General features: G+C 40.1%; 1 protein-coding gene across 7 annotated transcripts in view; it reads right to left on the bottom strand.

Annotated features, from left to right (window-relative positions):
* Nucleotides 1-1,535: 1,535 nt before the first annotated feature.
* KIAA1671 (KIAA1671 ortholog) overlaps nucleotides 1,536-19,547 on the bottom strand; it is a 235,563-nt gene continuing 217,551 nt past the window's right edge. For 5 of the 7 annotated variants that reach the window (XM_056529030.1, XM_056529036.1, XM_056529024.1 and 2 more), the window contains 6 exons: nucleotides 16,173-16,389; nucleotides 10,655-10,826; nucleotides 8,537-8,652; nucleotides 6,813-6,976; nucleotides 5,042-5,123; nucleotides 1,536-3,050 (listed from right to left, as the gene is read on the bottom strand). In XM_056529030.1, coding sequence (XP_056385005.1) covers nucleotides 5,045-5,123; nucleotides 6,813-6,976; nucleotides 8,537-8,652; nucleotides 10,655-10,826; nucleotides 16,173-16,389 — 748 coding nt within the window. In that variant the 3' untranslated portion in view covers nucleotides 1,536-3,050; nucleotides 5,042-5,044. Of the gene's footprint in view, nucleotides 3,051-5,041; nucleotides 5,124-6,812; nucleotides 6,977-8,536; nucleotides 8,653-10,654; nucleotides 10,827-16,172; nucleotides 16,390-19,117; nucleotides 19,169-19,547 lie in introns of those variants that run through there. The other 2 variants (XM_056529054.1, XM_056529070.1) reach the window with 2 other exon arrangements.

Below are 19,547 nucleotides of genomic sequence, written 5' to 3'. Positions count from 1 at the left end.
TTATCCCCAATGCAAGGCTAGAGGGGTGAAGCATGACACAAGGATTCTCTATTTGGTGTTCATAGAATCCCTGAATTACATAATACCTCTTAATCCTCACACACAGAAAATACACACAGGCCCTCATTTACTATTCTAAACCCTCTTTTGTCGGGTTTTTTTGTCGCATCTTTGTCTGCGCCATGTCGCAGACATCCTGCGCCAGTCTGCAACACGATGCAACATTTTTTCCCGACGGACCCGATGTGGATTCTCCCAAACCCGAAAAAGGGGCGTAACCCGACATTTCTGAGCTTTCCCACGTATTTATTAAGGTTTCCAACCCGAATTTGTTGTATTGTTGTGGATTTTTTCCCGACAGCTCAGAGGAGTTGGAAACCAAAACCAACAAAACCCACGTGCGACAAACAGGATGCGACATAATAATAAATACCAGGGGAAAAAAGCAGTCGGGTAAGAAAGCAAGATAGACTTACAACCCGATTTTCTTAGTAAATGAGGGCCAAAGTGTTATCTTTTGCCTAAAGTCTTCCTTTAAAGAAGTTGTCTAATTTAGAAAACCCACATTATTATACCCTGTTATGGTAATATGAGTAAATTAAGGGGGGTTCTCTATTCATGATCCTCTTCTCTTGGCCATTATAGCAAACCTTTCCTGTCCTGCATTACAGAGACAGCCCATTGGGTTGAATGTCCGCTGTGCTTCGCATAATTTCCCCTGTGGGGAGAACCTAGGACAAGCAACGATTGTACAAAGCAGAGAACTCCTTTCAGGTGTGTAATGGTCGATACAATAGCAAAAAAAAATCATGAAAAATGTCTAGCAGAAAAACTGTTGCCCATGGCAACTAATCACACGGCAGCTTTCATCTTTCAAAAGCAGTGCTGTGATTTGTTGCCTATAGATAAACAAAACATACTATCCATGTTCACTCATTTTTAGATTTAACCCAAGAAACACTATGTACTTTTAATTCATCAGCATATCATGCATTCTATCATGCGCTGACAAAGGAAGTTTGTACATATTAGTTTGGAAGTCATTTTTCCCTGACAATCTGATTTGAAAATGCATTCTTCCACTTCTCCCTTTCAATACCAAACATACAGATTTAACTCTGTAACTCAGTTTGACCGTAGCATTTTTACATGATACTGATAACATGTCAATATTCATCCACATAATGGAAAAGCCAGCAACACAAGACACAGTCTCAATTGTCCCTAAATCAAGCAGACAGTGCAAGCATGTGTACCGCTCACTATCTCTTCAAATCACCTGTGCAGAGATGTGCCGGTCCCAACCTCGGCTTGATAAACGTAAAGAAAGGAATTCGTCCAGCACCAGAGGCTTGCAGGTAAAATCAAGCTTGCTTTTTTGAAATCTTCAGACAGAAGTCACATATAGAGAGAATATCTGATGCGTTTCACACTGAGGTGCTTAATCGTAGAGTCTACGATTAAGCACCTTGGTGCGAAACGCGTCAGGCATTCTCTCTGTATGTGACTTCTGTCTGAAGATTTCTATTAAGCAAGCTTGATTTTACCTGCAAGCCTCTGGTGCTGGACGAATTCCTTTCTAAATGAAGCAGACATTCAAAGGAAATGTTATGGGAAATTGACATGGATTCTGACGAGGTTACAATTATTGCCGCTTCAGCTTTTCCATCCTGTGGAATCTAGTTTCTGAAGCATGAATTGCTATAAGGCAACAATATGAAGTTTTATTTAGCAGTATTAAACTGTGTGAGTTGTAGAGAGCCGTATAGGAAGAGTAAATGGTTTTGCAGGGAAGGGCAGGGCCGGTTCTACACAGCTAAAGATAACTTTTGGACATCCACTAAAAAGCTACCCAATATTCTGTTTAATCATTGTGCTTCTACCCTACAATATCTAATCATCATCTTTATCGTACTGTGGAAAAGCAAATTAATAAAATGGTCAGGGAGAAAAGCTGTCCCTAACAAAAACTGCCCTTCTGGGTTTTATGATAAATCCGGCCCTATCTGAAATGCAAAAATAGGCACAAGAATAAAATATGACACAGAAACATAAAAAAAAAAGACGTTATACAGAAAATGTGTATTACAAGTTTTCAATGGGAAGCAGATATGCACGGAAGACGGATAATGTTGAAGACATGCCCAAATCTACTGGCTCCTGCAAAACAGAACATGGAGCAGAGGGATATGGAAAATAACATGCCTATATTATGTGATTCATTTTCGTGTGTGTCATGGAAGAAAAAAAAAGACCAGTGATCACATGATGAGAGAATGGTTTGCAGCCACTAATAATGGTGGAACTACAAAGTGAAATATCTGTGTCATTACAAAAATCCAGGAGAGAAAAAAAATTTTTTACGCTAAAACAGTATTTTGCAGAGGCCATAATAAAAGCAATGAAAACATAAAATACAATGTGTTCTGACATTCTCTTTCCTATTAACAATTTTTAAAAATTACTTTACAAAAGTAGTCAAGCATTTTTTGTTGTTATTGGCAGTAAACATTTTGTTCTTTTCTATATATATATATTTATATACTCTGGGACAAATAAATCATCTGGATAGTGAATTACAATATTTTAAGCGACATAAAAGATAAATTCCTTTGTGAAACTGATTTTTTTCTTCATAAACAAATACAAAAGTCAATCTACCCCCCCTCCCCCCACTCATTCTACATTGAGTCTTCCGCATACAGAACAAGGTTTGCACATTCACTCCACTGACAGGTGCAAGCGGCCACTGTCCTGACTCCCTCCATATCAACAGGTCATCAGGAAGCATGACCTTTGGCTTTAGTACAGCTCTGTTTCAAGTAGGTATCCTTTTCAGTTTTAAAGTGACTTATCTCTTCTACAATAAAATACATTTTTGTTTGTATCTGTGTAAGTACTAAGCAGCTTTTTTTTCCGCAAAAATGGGAAGGCACGGAACACGTTGCAGTTGAGATGAAGCAAGACAGCAGAAAGGTGTGTATCTGTTGGGCTGGGTGGATTAAGGCTTATGTTAAACTGCTGTGTCCTCTTCTGGTTGAGTGTTGGTTCTAGAAAAGAAACACACAAAATTTACAAACTTAACCTACACAACATAACTACAAATGAACTTAAAAACTTGCAAGGCCTTGAGTTTGCGTGCAAGAGCTAAGCTACAAAAAACCTGTTGAGAAGCCTTTGTGGCTATGACAAATATCTAAGATAGAAATACCCCTTTAACATAAAATATATAAACTGTGATTCCTCCAAACCTAACTGGGTTAGGGCCCTTTTACACAGGCTGACTGGAGGCAGGGAAGGAGTGCCAATCTTGCTGATCAGCACTCGTTTGGGAGGTCTTCACAAGGCGCACTCATTCAATCGAGTGTTTACACAGGATGCTGTGTGATGGTTAGCAATAATTTATATAGCTACACAAAAGATGCAATTAGTCCGTAAAAAAAAAACTTGCTTGTTCTTTGACTGATCACTGGGCCGCTTACATGGGCTAATTATCAGAAATAAGCTTTCTATAGGCACACTCATTCACATAAAAAATCTACTTGTGTAAAAGGACGTTCAGATGAACATAAACCTCAGTCATCAAAGTAGTTTGTGGTCTGCTTAGAACTTTTAACCTATAACTGCTTTATGGTATTTTAAAAAATACCTTCAGTGGCATGCTTACAAATACCTTCAAAACCATCTTTTAAGGAAAACTTACTTCTGTAGACAATTTGGTTGGGGGGGGGGGGGGGGGTAATTTATCATTGGTTTTACCCTTTTATTTGTGTTAATTTTTCCCAATTGCTGTTTCAATACTTTTGATTGCAACTCTTGATTTGGATGCTTTTTCTAACATTGTGTAGCTATATTATAGTCTGAACATTTGTAGTGGTCATGAATGTATTCATGGCTGTGGGGACCCCTTTATTATTTATTTTATTTATTTATATAGCGCCTACAGATTCCACAGCGCTTAGACCCCTTGATAAAGTTTGTGGTAATGAAAAGTCCAGGATTCAGGTCACATAAGATGGGTGAGCTACAACCATAGTGGGGGAAGTGCAATAGTTTGCGTGGCGGTCACTGGGGTCTGTGTACCATCTGACACCAGTAGTGAAACAGTGCATTTTAGGCTACTATCCAGTGTGATATACTATATCGCTGATCCCATCTTTCCAAGTGCAATATTGTGATTTATACTGGTTGATACCTTCACCCTGCTTTCATAAGTGGTCTGTCTTGCAACATCTCTGTTTTAACAATTTTAATGTTGGATTTAAATAAAAGTAATGTTTTTTTGCAATGGTAATGCTTAGTCACTTTTTTGTGGAAAATGGTTATATATGAGCTACATTGCACTTAGTGCAAATTAGACCCCAACCCCATAGAATATGAAGTGGTATAATAGAGGATTATACTGGCTGGGTATTACTGGATGTTTGCTGCTACCGTAATTTGTAAAAATATGCACATCTTGGCACATTGAGTTAAAAAGTTGCAGGAAGAGTCACAGAGGAGGAACCATACTACAAATGGTGTACTGAAACGTAATTTCAACATAATGTGTTCTAGCACCATATTTATTACATGCCATGCAATCATTTACTAAATTCAGCACATGTACACATAACCACCACACAAATGAAAGATGTAGAAATATTGTTCTTCCTACACCACCCTTGATAAATGCCCCCCAATGCCTATAAAGCATTACAATAATGCCTGTCTCCTGCAATGGGATCAATTAGTGAGCAGAGGAGTGAAGAACACAGCTGTGCGCTTCTCCTGACTATATCTAGTGATCTATTGGATCTCTGCAGTAAGACTCCAACTTCTGACATGTCAAAACTGACAGTACAGCTTTAATTTTGTTTTTTCTTCTGCAGCTTGTGCAGACAGCAATGCAACGCACATATTATATATATATATATATAACATTATATATATTTTAGGGTTATTGTGGCTTTTAAATTTGACAGTCTATTCTCAGGATAGGCCATCAATTTTAAAAGTCTAAAAATCACCTTTAAAAAATAAGGAGAGAATACAAGCATACCTGTTAACTCTGGTTCTCATATTGGCTCTGTCGCTTCTTTGATTTCAGCTCTTTTAACCACTGTGGGGATGCACTTGCTCCTCTGAAAATAATTTAAAAAATAAGCACGTTGCTCAATTAAGAGCCATTGTATGGCCTGTCAAAGGTGTTATTCGTACAGTTATACATCATAAGGCTTGCGAATCATGAGGCATATTCTCCAACATTAATTAACCCCTTAAGGACTCAGCCCATTTTCACCTTAAGGACGCTGCAAATTTTCGTTTTTGCATATTATTTTTAGAAAAGAAGAAGGTAAAAACGAATAACGCTTTAAATTTTGCACCTACAGACCCATATAATGTTTTTGTGTCACCAATTGTACTTTGTAATGACATCACTTATTTTATAATATAATCGAAACTAAAAAAAAAATGTTTTGTGAGGTGAAATAAATAAAAAATGCCATTTTATAATTTTGGGGGCTCCTGTTTCTATACAGTGAACTTTTCGGTAAAAATGACACACTATCTTTATTCTGTAGGTCCATACGGTTACAAGGATACCCAATTTATATGTGTTTTATTTTATTTTACTTAAAAAAATTATAAACTACATGTACCAAAATTAGTATGTTTAAAATTGGCATCTTCTGACCACTTTAACTTTTTTATTTTTCTGTATATGGTGCTATATGAGGGCTCATTTTTTGTGCCCTCGTCTCTAGTTTTTATCGGTACCGTTTTTGTTTTGATGGGACTTTTTGATAGCTTTTTATTAATATTTTTATGGTATGTGAAGTGATCAAAAATACACAATTTTGTATTTGGTATTTTTTTTTTTTTACGTGTACGCTATCGACTGTGCAATTTAGCTAACCTTATATTTAATAGTTCAAACATTAACGCATGCAGTGAAACCACATGTGATTTTTTTTTCTTTATTACATTATTTTATTTTAAAAAATGCTAAAAGGGGAGATTTAAAAACTTAATAGCGAAAGGGTTAATGAACATTCATTAACTTTTTTTTTTTAAAGCCCTGAGCTGCGACAGATTTAGTTTAGTTTTAGACGCCGTGATCAAATTTGATCGTGGCATCTAAGGGGATAATGCCTGGTATCTGGCTGATCGGAGGTGCTGGCATTAGCCGCGGGTCCTGGCTACCGCTGGAGAGAACGGTTTAAACCCAGTTAATGGGATCAGGGCGTACAGTTACGCCCTGCGTCCTTAAGGACTTGGGATTTGGGGCGTACCTGTATGCCCTGCGTCCTTAACAGGTTAAGCGTATGTTCACACAAGGCTGGTACGCTGCAGATTTGTTTGTGGAAAATCCGAAGTGTATCACAGTAGCAGCAATGTGGGGGGGGATTAGTAGTCCCATCTTTGTGTCATGTAAAAACAATCTGCAGATTAGTTGGGTTGTGCTGATAAAATATCTGCAGTATGCCATTTTTTTCTGCAGATTTATTGCAAATTCCCCCCCTTTGACTTCAATTGAGGAAGTCATAATATGCAATAAATCTGCAGGTGTTGAAGATTTCAAAAACATGGATTAAGCTACCTGATCTGCTGAAGCTGGCCACAGGCATGATATGTTAATTATTGGTATCTGCAAACACATGCCAGCAGAGGAAAAAACTTGACTTAATGCAAAATTAAAAGTAGCCACAGACGTCTGGCAGTTGCTTATCCCTTCCTTACCTTGAAAAAACATGCCTGTCCAACAGACCAATTAATTATGGGAAAGGGAAATGAGGAGGGTGAGGGAAGATAGAGCAGACTCAACTGACCTGTCTTGTATGTCCGCAGAGGTTGGCAAGAGTTTGACACCCAGTGTCCCTTGTGGTAGAGGGGATTTTGGCGACCTTGAGGGTTGAGCAGATGCCTGAGGTGAAGAAGGTTGAGTTGAAGATTCACTACCACTTTCTGCCTCTTGCCTCTTCCGGAGTTGAGCCTATTAACATGTTACAAGTATAAAATATGACAATGAAATATGACTACTGAAGATAATGCAGACAGCAGATTGGTTGCTTTAACATTTTTTTTTTAAATCAACTGGTGCCAGAAAGTTGAACAGATTTGTAAATGACTTCTATTAAAAAATCTTAACCCTTCTAGTACTTATTAGCTGCTGAATAATACAGTGAAAAATATTTTCTTTTTGGAAAACAGTGCTCTCTGCTGACATCTCTGTCCATATTAAGAACTGTCCAGAGTAGAAGAAAATCCCCATAGCAAACATATGCTGCCGGGGACAGTTCCTAAAATGGACAGAGATGTCAGCAGAGAGATCTGTGTTCCAAAAAGAAAAGCATTTCCTCTGTAGTATTCGGCAGCTAATAAGTACTAGAAGGATTAAGATTTTTTAATAGAAGTAATTTACAAATCTGTTTCACTTTCTGGCACCAGTTGATTTAAAAAAAAGTTTTCCACCGGAGTACCCCTTTAAGTTAACCCATTTACTTTACTTTGTCCCAGTTTTATAAAATGCCCTAACAATTATTGTCACAGCAAAAAATTTGAATATTTATAAGAAAAAAAATCTATAATTTTAGGTTCAAATATTAGAGAAAAAAAAAACTGTGGTAATCATATAATTTCACAATACATCTACAAAAGATCTTTATCGTTTTTACATCAGAAATGTGAAAACTTTGTTCAAATCATTTATATCAATATCTTAATCAGAACTGGATTCTATAATTAAAACTGTAAGTGTATATAAGTGAACATTGACATAGCTGATGAGTTGCTCTATAGTGCAGCGTCAACCTTTGTCATGTTACTCAGAGATATTTTGTATTGAATATCTATTGAAACATATATACTGTATATATAAGTGGAAATGTCCAAATAGGACCCAATTAGCCATTTTCCCTTCCTGGTGTCATGTGACTCATTAGTGTTAAAAAGGTCTCCGATGTGAATGAGGAGTAGGTGTCTTAAAATTGGTGTTATCACTCTCACACTCTCTAATATTTGTCACTGGAAGTTTTAAATGGCACTTAAGTGAAAAACTGTGAATCAGTAACCCCTACACCCTCGACATGCCATCTATAGTAGTGTACAGTGTAAATTCTAAGCGGAGTAGTGACAGCCTGTTTAGTACACTTTTTTTATGGCAATATAAAAGAAGAGTAGGTCCTGTGCTGTGATTGGACAGGCAAATAATTGATGAAGAAGTGTGTACTACTGGTAAACAGTCAAACTAAGGTCCCGCCTTCAAAAAGAGAGAGAGAATGGGAAATAACCATGCACTATGGAGGGGACTTTCAGGAACTGCAGGAAGTGCACTAAACTCACCACTCTGAAGGGTTATTGCAACCAAAACAGGCAGTTTTTAAAATTCTTTAAAAAAATATATTTTCATAGGTAATCCTCCAGTTACCTTAATTTTTGTCATTCAGCCTTGCATACGCTCCCTAAGCTATGACATTTTATAGCATTTTCCAAGCTATTTAAAGCGCATATATATGGCAATACCAAGTAAACTTGTCATGGTTAATTATTTTACCATTAGAGTGGAGTGGTCCATTCCAGGAAACATTGGCATCCTCTGGGACTGAAGTGAAGATCTTTGAGGCTTTTCTTCTTCCTCTTCAACCTCATCCTTTTTCTCAGGTTCAGGTTCTACAATACCAGACAAAAAATAAATAAATAAATAACTGATACACTGTATAGAAGGTCCACCACCCACCAGTGCTGCATTGGCACATTGAAATGTACCTTTAGGGTAGGGTCAAATGCGCCGTATACTGCAGTTGATTTTGCTACGCATTGATTTCAATGGGTAGGAAGATACACAACAGTGAAATACGTCACATGTGACCCTATAAAGGTATGACCAACCAGTTTACAGCATGTGAAAAAAAAATTATATATATAATATATATGTATGTATAACAGATACATTTTTTTAAAAAGCCTCTGAAAGATAAAAGAAACAAAGAATCAATAGGACCTGGTCAACTATTCCTCTGACAGGTTTTGATAAACCTCCTATATAAAAATAAATAGACTATTGGGGAAGCAGGACAAAGGGAACTGGAGGAGGACAGTGCAGAAGTGGCAGTAGAAGAAACAGTGTGTGACAGCATTATTATTATTATGGGCACAGTGTGCGGCAGGGTTATATTCGGAGGGTACAGCATGTGGCCGGGTTATTTTCAGGGGGTAAAGCATAAGGTAGTGTTATTCAAGGGCACAGTGTTTGGCAGTATTATATTCAGGAGGTACAGCATGTGGCAATATTTTCAGGAGGCACATTATTCAGGAGCATTATTATTATTATGGGCACAGTGTGCGGCAGGGTTATATTCAGGGGGTACAGCAGGTGGCAGTATTGTATTAAAGGGGTACAGTGGGTGGCATTATTATATTTAGGGAGTACAGTGGGTGGAAGCATTAATTTCAGGGGTACAGTGTGTGGCCGTATTATATTCAGGGGGTACAGTGTGTGGCATTATTCTATTCAGGGGTCAAGGTTTCTGGCAGGGTTATATTTAGGGGGCACAGTGTATGGCAGGAATTTATTCTGGGGGCACAGTGTATGGTGGTATTATATTCTGGGGTACAGTGTACGTCAGGGTTATATTCAGGTGGAACAGTGTATGGCAGGATTATAATGATTATTGTCTTCATACAGAGGATGAGGATCTGCTGATAAATTAAAGGAACAATTGATGTCTGGGTGTCTGACTCTACAGAGAAAGATGTAGCTGGAAGAAGACCTGGCATTTGGACCGGACGAAGAAGAAAAGGAAAGATAAAAAAATAATTGTATCATTGTATAGTTTGACTGATTGTACCATCACTGCTGTAGTCACTTGTAAGTTCTGCAGGGATGATGGGTGAAACTGTACCTCAATGTACCTACAACTTCCATCATGCCTGAGGCTCTCCAGGCATGATGGGAGTTGTAGCTTTGCAACAGCTAGAAAGCCACTTGAACAGAGTTGGTGGGTGTCCCAGCAGTCAGACGCCCACCAAAAAATGGGCTGCTTGTTCTAAAATGCCCAGGTCTATTTTTGGTCCCAGTCCGGCCCTGCCTGTTAGTCATTTATATCATTGTGTATTATCCTGGCTGTGTCCCATCAGTGCTGTAGTAACTGGCTGATGCCAGGGAAGGGGGTCGTTCAGGATTGGGGAAGTGAGTGTTCAGGGGGCCTAGGGCAATTTTTCTCACAGGAACCCTGTGGTTTTCAAATATGCTGCTGTATGTACTGCTATAGCTGTCTAAATTACAGAGCATGACTGAGGAAAAATGAAGTTCAAAGCATCACCCACCACACACATCATTTGAAAAGGAGATCTAAATCTAATAAAATATTAAGTTTGCTGTGGAAACGGAATAATGGTAAAATTCCTGTAACGCTCAAGTTGCTTCTGAGGGATCATGGGGGAGATTTTTTTTAAAACCTGTGTAGAGGAAGAGTGGCACAGCTGCCCACAGTAACCAATTAGATTGCTTCTTTCATTTTTAGAGGCATCTTTAAAAATCAAAGAAGCAATGAGATTAGTTGCTATAGGCAACTGCACCACTTCTCCCCCTAGTCTTTGAAGACTGGGAAATTACCCAGTTTCCCAGCTTTTAAACAAGCCCCTTAATAGATCACAATTAGTGAGTAATTACCTGTGGAATCAGTGAACATCCAAGGACTGTCTGTATCCTCTATCACTTCTAGTTGACTACTTGTCACCAAAAGTCTACTTCTGCGTTGCAATTGACTAGGTGCACGACGCTGACTCTTCCGACTTAGCTGAACCCTGTTCTTGAGTGCTGTGGAGTCTAAGACTGATGTCTGCTGTGAATGAAATGAGAAGTTCAAATGAGATTGTTCAGCTGTAAAAATAACTACTACAACCAAGACATAGTAGAAATAAAGCCTAAATGAAGTTTCAGTGAATACAGTACTGCAGGACATGCTATCTGAATACTTCTACCATTCCAAATAAGAATTCATCTTGTACAACTGAAATTGTAGTTGTTGTTTTTACTATAAAAGGTTGTTAAAAACACACACACACTTAGGGAAGGGATATTTGGTATTGATAGCGCCAGTAAAGATCACTCAAGCCCAAGCTATGTAAGCTTAACCAACATTAGTCTCATCAGATTTGTCAGAATGTTTCAAATAGGAGAGAAAAACTAGAAATAAATGGTTGCCTGAATACGGAAGTGTGACTGACATTTTCATACTGTCAGCATACCCTGAGTTATAAGTAATACTACTGTCAAACAACAACTGCATATTAAAATAATGATCTACTTGTGACTGATGTTCACTGTTTCTGTGAATATCAGGTACCTGTAATGACTATTAGGTAAGGGTTTAACCCCTTAAGGACCCAGCCAATTTTCACTTTAGGACCCGGCCATTTTTTGCACATCTGACCACTGTCACTTTAAGCATTAATAACTCTGGAATGCTTTTACCTTTCATTCTGATTCTGACATTGTTTTTTCGTGACATATTCTACTTTATGTTAGTGGTAAAATTTTGTCGATACTTGCATCTTTTTTTGGTGAAAAATTCCAAAATATGATGAAAAAAATTGGAAATTTTGCATTTTTATTTTTTAACTTTGAATCTCTCTGCTTATAAGGAAAATGAATATTCCAAATAAATTATATATTGATTCACATACACAATTATGGACATTTATCAACGGGTTTAGTCAGGTTTTCTTAACTATAATTGTCGCAAAATTGTCGCAACTGCGACTACACGATTTTTCATGCGACATTTTGACTGGAAAGCGAGAAAAGCAAGTTTTCCTAAAATTGACTATGTAGTAATAATTTTAAAATGGACTACGGGTAGTCAGGTATTTATTAACTGCGACAGTCGCAACTGCGCATAAAAAAGTCGCAACAGCGTTAAAAATTTACTAAATTTACTCCAGCTCAAACATGGAGCAGAGAAAGCTACTACTAAAGTAAAAAAGGAAAAATTGCTTACGTGAAAGAAAATTATCAACAGGCTGAAACCAGTTGATAAATAAGTCACACATAAGCAAAAAAAAAGTAAGGAAAAAATTACTAAAAAAAAAGAATACATAAGCGAACATTGATAAATGTCCCTCAATATGTCTACTTTATGTTTGCATCATAAAATTGACATGTTTTAACTTTTGGAAGACATCAGAGGGCTTCAAAGTATAGCAGCAATTTTCCACAAAATTTTCAAAATTAAATTTTTCAGGGACCAGTTCAGTTTTGAAGTGGATTTAAAGGGCCTTATTAGAAATACCCCATAAATGACCCCATTATAAAAACTGCACCCCTCAAAGTATCCAAAATGACATTCAACAGGTTTGTTAACCCTTTAGGTGTTTCACAGAAATAGCAGCAAATTGAAAGTGAAAATTCAAAATCTAAATTTTTTACACTGGCATGTTCTTGTAGATCCAGTTTTTGAATTGGGAAGGGAAGGAGCGGCAGTGGGATTTTGGAGAGTGAGTTTTTATGAAAAAGTTTTTGGGGGGCATGTCACGTTTAAGAAGCCCATATGGTGCCAGAACAGCAAAAAAAAAAACAAAAAAAAAAAAACAAACACATGGCATACTATTTTGGAAACTACACACCCCTCAAGGAACGTAACAAGGGGTACAGTGAGCCTTAACACCCCACAGGTGCTTGACGACTTTTCGTTAAAGTTGGATGTGTAAATGATTTTTTTTTCACTAAAATGATAGTTTTTCCCCAAATTTTAAATTTTTACAAGGGGTAATAGGAGAAAATGCCCCCCAAAATGTGTAACCCCATCTCTTCTGAGTATGGAAATCCCCCATGTGTGGACATCAAGTGCTCTGCGGGCACACTACAATGCTCAGAAGAGAAGGAATCACATTTGGCTTTTGGAAAGCAAATTCATGTCATTCATGTAGTACTTAGGAAGCCCCTATAGTGCCAGAACAGCAAAAATAAAAGCCTAGATGGCATACTATTTTGGAAACTACACCCCTCAAGGAACGTAACAAGGGGTACAGTGAGCCTTAACACCCCACAGGTGTTTCACGACTTTTTGTTAAAGTTAGATGTGTAAATGAAAAAAAAAATTTCACTAAAATGCTGTTTTTTCCACAAATTTTAAATTTTTACAAGGGGTAATAGGAGAAAATGCCCCCCAAAATTGGTAACCCCATCTCTTCTGAGTATGGAAATACCCCATGTGTGGACGTCAAGTGCACTGCTGGCGCACTACAATGCTCAGAAGAGGAGGAGCGCCATTGTGCTTTTGGAGAGTGAATTTGTTTGGAATTTAAGTCAGGGGCCATGTGCGTTTACAAAGCCCCCTCTCGGTGCCAGAACAGTGGACCCCCCCCCCCCCCCCACATGTGACCCCATTTTGGAAACTACACCCCTCACAGAATTTAATACGGGGTGCAGTGAGTATTTACACCCCCCACTGGCATTTGACAGATCTTTGGAACAATGGGCTGTGCAAATGAAAAATTACATTTTTCATTTTCACAGGCCACTGTTCCAAAAATCTGTCAGACACCAGTGATTCCCAAACAGGGTGCCTCCAGCTGTTGCTAAACTCCCAGCATGCCTGGACAGTCAGTGGCTGTCCAGAAATGCTGGGAGTTGTTGTTTTGCAACAGCTGGAGGCTCCATTTTGGAAACACTGCCGTACAATATGTTTTTCATTTTTATTTGGGGGGGGGGGGGGGGGGGGGGACAGTGTAAGGGGGTGTATATGTTGTGTTTTACCCTTTATTATGTGTTAGTGTTGTGTGGTGTAGTGTAGTGTAGGGTTTTTAGGGTACATTCGCACTGGCGGAGGTTATCAGTGAGTTTTCCGCTAGGAGTTTGCGCTGCGGCGAAAAATTTGCCGCAGCTCAAACTTCGAGCAAGGAACTTACTGTTAACCCACCAGTGTGAATGCACCCTGTACATTCACATGAGGGGCAAACCTCCAGCTGTTTCAAAACTACAACTCCCAGCATGTACTGACAGACTACAATGCTGGGAGTTGTACTTTTGCAACAGCTGGAGGCACTCTGGTTGGAAAACCTTCAGTTAGGTTCTGTTACCTAACTCAGTATTTTCCAACCAGTATGCCTCCAGCTGTTGCAAAACTACAACTCCCAGCATGTACTGATCGCCGAAGTGCATGCTGGGAAACGTAGTTATGCAACAGCTGGAGATACGCAACAACAACTCCCAGCATGCCGAGACAGCTGCTTGAGCATGCTGGGATTTGCAGTTTTGCAACATCTGGAGGGCTACAGTTTAGAGACTACTGCACAGTGATCTCAAAACTGTAGCCCTACAGCTGTTGCAAAACTGCAAAACCCAGCATGCCCACACAGCAAATAGCTGTCTGGGCATGCTGTGAGTTGTAGTTTTTCAACATCTGGAGGGCTAAAGTTTAGAGACTACTGCACAGTGATCTCAAAACTGTAGCCCTACAGCTGTTGCAAAACTGCAAATCCCAGCATGCCCACACAGCAAATAGCTGTCTGGGCATGCTGTGAGTTGTAGTTTTTCAACATCTGGAGGGCTACAGTTTAGAGACCACTGTATAGTGGTCTCAAACTGTAGCCCTCCAGATGTTGCTAGACAACTCACCGGCTTCCGTAGGATCCAGGGAGCCAGCCGCATGACATCGCCACCCGCCGATCCCCGTCGCCCACTGCCGTCGGATGGGTAAGTGGATCTTTGGTGCCGGTCCTCTGTCGGTTTCCCCATTCTGCCCCGCCTATTGTGGGTGGACAGAACTGGGAAACCGAAAGTTAACCCCCCCCCCGCCCCCGATCTGCTATTGGTCGTCACTTCATGGCACCCCTGCCACCTCGCTCCTATTCCTTGGGGGGTCGTGGGTGTCTTGGACAACCCCGATCCCCCTTATTTTCCGGGACCCCCTGGGCATTTGCATGGGATGCCTGCTGAATGATTTCAGCAGGCATCCCCGGTCCGATCCCCGCGTACGTCATGGGTTCTTAAGGGGTACTCCCCTGGAAAACATTATTAAAGGAATACTGTCAGCTTGCTCCCCCCGCACTAACCAGTAGTACTGGCTGATGCGGGGGACGCTGATCAGTTTGATGCTTACTGTGCCCGGATGTGCCCTGCCGTTCTACCGATATCTTTGTTTTTCCCTATATGCTAATGAAGTGCTAACTGGCACAGGGGGGGTAACTGGCACTGACGTCACCGCCATCTGCCGTAGCGTCGCCCATCTCATCAATATTCCTCCCCTCCCTCAGCCTCTCCCTCTTCATTACAGAGCGGGGAGAAGAGGGAGAGGCGGAGGGAGGGGAGGAATATTGATGAGCATTAGCATATAGGGAAAAACTAAGATATCGGCAGAACGGCGTGGCGGATCCGGGGGCACAGTAAGCATCAAACTGATCAGCTTCCCCCGCACAATCAGCCAGTACCGCTGGGGGGAGCAAGCTGACAGTTTTCCTTTAAATTAACTGGTGGCAGAAAGTTAAACAGATTTGATCAGACAGAAAGGAAATTCAAAAAGAAAAAAAACTTCCTGTGGAGCATACAGCAGGTACAGTACTGGAAGGGTTAAGATTTTTAAATAGAAGTAATTTACAAACCTGTTAAAATTTCTGGCACCAGTTGATTAAAAAAAATAATAATAAAGTTTTCCAGTGGAGTACCCCTTTAACATGAAAATACCCGTACATCAAATTATTTTTGCACATTTTCACATAAGGTAAGTGAGAAATAGCATGAAACCCCATAGATGTGGCCTATAAAATTGTCTGATGATCAGCACCCCAAATAGATATGAGTGAGAACTTACTGTACACGCTTATTGAAAGGTTAGTGCTGACCACTTGTACATGGCCAGCATGACTGACACACAAAAAAAAAAAGAAAAATAGTTTTTTTTGGAACATCATACAACTTTTCAATAGACTTCCCTAACAAACATTTTTAACAGTAGTGTGTGTGTGTAATGGCATCTCAGGATCAGATTGGGCAGTCACAGTACCAAACCATCAGCATGGCACGTCTCTATTAAGGGGAGGAACAGACTGCACCATGTTGTCCCACATAAGTCACAGTTAGCACGCCAAAAACTGAAATGGAAGAGAAGAAGGCTGGTTTCATATACATTTTAAAGGGCTGTTGCTTTCAGATCAGTCTAATATTAACAGGAATTATAACTGTTTCTTACATCCATGAATGAGAAATCAACTGCTTTGGCTTCATGAAAAGATGGTGTGCTTGCTGTGCCATCGGTGGAGTCAAGGTCCATGCTTGATCTATCCAGACTTCCATCACGGGCTTCGGCAAAAGAATCATGCTGGTCAGTCTCAGTGTGGGACAGTGAGGACAAACGACTGTGCGACTGCCGTTTACGGCTGTTGATATCATACGATTCTTGTGCAAAGCTGCAAAAGAGGAGTTAAATATTTTTAGTAGATTCAGAAGAATATGGCAGAATTGGTTGTAATTGTTATATTGGTTAGTTGCTCTTGAACAATTACTTATGGCAGAGTAACGCGATTTTGTGACATCACAGTTAATGCAAAATAATTACACGTAGTAAACAGAAGAGGGCAGTGAAGTCCAACAAATATAGTGAATAGTTTACCTACTAGGCAAGATGAACCAGCATAAATGCAGGAAGCTGCAACACTTAAGATAACCATTTTCTTTATTTTTCCTCATTGATCAAAGGATAAACACGTGACATAGTGAGTAAGCTTAGGTATATGTCAAACATCCATAGTCCCCTAGTCAACCAACATTTTAGAAGACTGGTCAACTACAATGGGTGGCATAGATACAACTAATGATCCTATATGTAAGCTCAGTAAGCAATTTGAAGCATACATTTTCACTTTTTCCCCCCCCCCTCTCCAAAAAAATATTCTAAACTAACAGAATCACGCGGGTGCTTAAAGGGGTACTCCTGTGAAAAACATATATATATTTTTTTTTTATCAACTGTTGCCAGAAAGTTGTACAAACATATTTGTAAATTACTACTGTTAAAATATCTTAATCCTTCCAGTACTTATAAGCTGCTGTATGCTCTAGAGGAAGCTCCTTTCTTTTTGAATTTCTTTTCTGTCTGACCACAGTGCTCTCTGCTGACACCTCCGACCATGTCAGGAACTGTCCAGAGCAGGAGCAAATCCCCATAGCAAACCTCTCCTGCTCTGGACAGTTCCTGACATGGACAGAGGTGTCAGCAGAGAGCACTGTGGTCAGACAGAAAAGAACAATTAAACTTCCTGTGGATCAAACAGCCGCTGATAAGTACTGGAAGGATTAAGATTTTTTAATAGGAAGTCATTTACAAATCTGTTTAACTTTCTGACACCAGTTGATTTAAAAAAAAAAAAAAAATATATATATATATATATATATATATATATATATATATATATAAATTCCCAACGGAGTACCCTCAGTTAATAGCTTCACTGACTAAGAGTCACCATCTTCCAAAACACATTTTTTCCACTATATTGCTAACATTCTGACATTCACTTCTGACACAACAGCTGATGCCTTTGTGTCCAAGATTCTGCTGTCTTCAGCTGTCATGCATTAGAGCAGCTTCACACCTGCACTGCTTTACCCCTCTTCAGCCTAATACGGATCTCCCTTTTTCTCCTTAGTGTTGATGGGCGCTGATGCTGAGTACTCTGTGACTTCTCCCTCTTTACCCCTGCAGAGCCTAACAGGGTACGGTCACACGGACGCAGATTTGATGCACAGGATTTTCTGCTGCAGATTTCAATGTAAACTAAATGACTGAGCACAACTTCTAATCTGCAGTTACAAATCCTGCACATCAAATCTGCACAGGATCCTGTATGTGTGAACGTACCAAAACTAATGATCAAACTTAAGGGTACGTTCACACGCGCTGATTTTTTAGCGGGTTTTCCGCTGCGTATTTGAAAGTGGGCAGGCTCTTCTCAGCTGTCCGCAGCAGATTTTCCGCGGCGGAATGTACACTGTGGAAAATCCACCGCAAACCCCATTGAAGTCAGTAGGGACTGTGGCGGATTTTCCTCAGCATAAATTCCGCCACGGAAAATCGGCTGCGGACAGCTGAGAGGAGCCCGCCCACTTTCAAATACGCAGCGGAAAACCCGCTAAAAAATCAGTGTGTGTGAACGTACCCTAGGGGTACGTTCAGACGAGCGGATCCACAGCGTATTTTACGCTGCAGATCTGCCGCTGAAGGACCCCTACAGGGTGCCTTTAGATGTGCCTGCTCGGAGAGGTAATACGCCACTATGAGCAAACACACTGCTGTGATGTGCGAGTTGCCGCGCATGCGTTGCGTACTCGCACACATCGCACACGGCCGCTTCCCCTTCTCCTTGAGCTAGGCCGAGAGCAGCTGCGATGGGCGAGTATACTGCGCATGCGTGCGGCGACTCCCACATCACAGTGTGCCTGCTCGTAGCAGCGGATTGCCGCTCTGAGCAGACACCTGTAAAGGCACCATACAGCGGTCCTTCAGCGGCGGATCCGCAGCGTAATACGCACTGGGGATTCGCTCGTGTGAACGTACCCTAAAAGGAATCTGTCATCAATGTCACCCTCACTAACATGTTGGTACAGTCGTGTAGTGCAGTTGACATGGATTAAAATTATAATTACCACAGGCCCATCCATGGCCTCATTAGTCTGCTATCCTCCTCATTCGGTTAATGATAATCAGCAGGCTTTGTGCATGGGCGGCGCTGCAGGAGCATGCTGACATCATGGCTGTTGCTTTCTCACTCGCCGGGCTGCGAGCAAGCTTGAGTATTTAGCAGCCGTGACATCAGTGTGGTCCTGGAGCGCCACCCATGTACCATGCCTGCTGATTATCTTCAAAGAATTTGGAGGATAACTGGCAAATGGGGGCACAGATTGACCCATAGTAAGTATCATTTTCATCAGTGTCACCCACACCACACGCCTGTACCAACAGGTTATTTCAGGTGACACTGAAGAAAGATTCCCTTTAACTACATTCTGATTTAGTACATCCTGTATAATCAGCTCTACAAGTCGACAAAGATGAATTCCTCCTTCTCCTCACATGTCCATGGCTGGGGTTGCGTAAAAACAATACACAAGCTATACTCCCCTATCTCAAGCGCCTACAACTGCTGTGCCAATGTTTCTGGTCCTCCACTAGTCACTGCTTCTTTCTAGCTTTAAAGAAATAAAAGTTAATGCTATATTCTTAAATGTATCTATCTATCGATCATTACTTAAATATTTTCTTCTGATTAGAGCCAGAAGAAAACAAGAAAACATGTTTTTTTTCTAATCTGTTTCTATTTCCCGTTTGTAATTTTTTTTTAATACATTTTTGTGAATCATTATGGGGGGTGCCATCTTGCCTGAGTTATGTTTACAGCATTTAATGATATGCTTTATCGCAGGACCCATGGTCAGGACTTGTCCCATTCACATGAATTGCTGATGGTACTGAGCATTTTCATGGTTTTGCATTCTACAGGAAAGGGGAGGCTGTTCTCTGAGCAACAGCTATTGTGTTTACGTCTCTACTGGTGTCAACTTTTACTGT

Source organism: Hyla sarda, chromosome 1 (genome assembly GCF_029499605.1).
Source record: "Hyla sarda isolate aHylSar1 chromosome 1, aHylSar1.hap1, whole genome shotgun sequence".
Classification (NCBI taxonomy): Eukaryota; Metazoa; Chordata; class Amphibia; order Anura; family Hylidae; genus Hyla; species Hyla sarda.
Note: the sequence above shows the minus strand (reverse complement) of the source record. Positions and strands in the feature narration are given on the sequence as shown.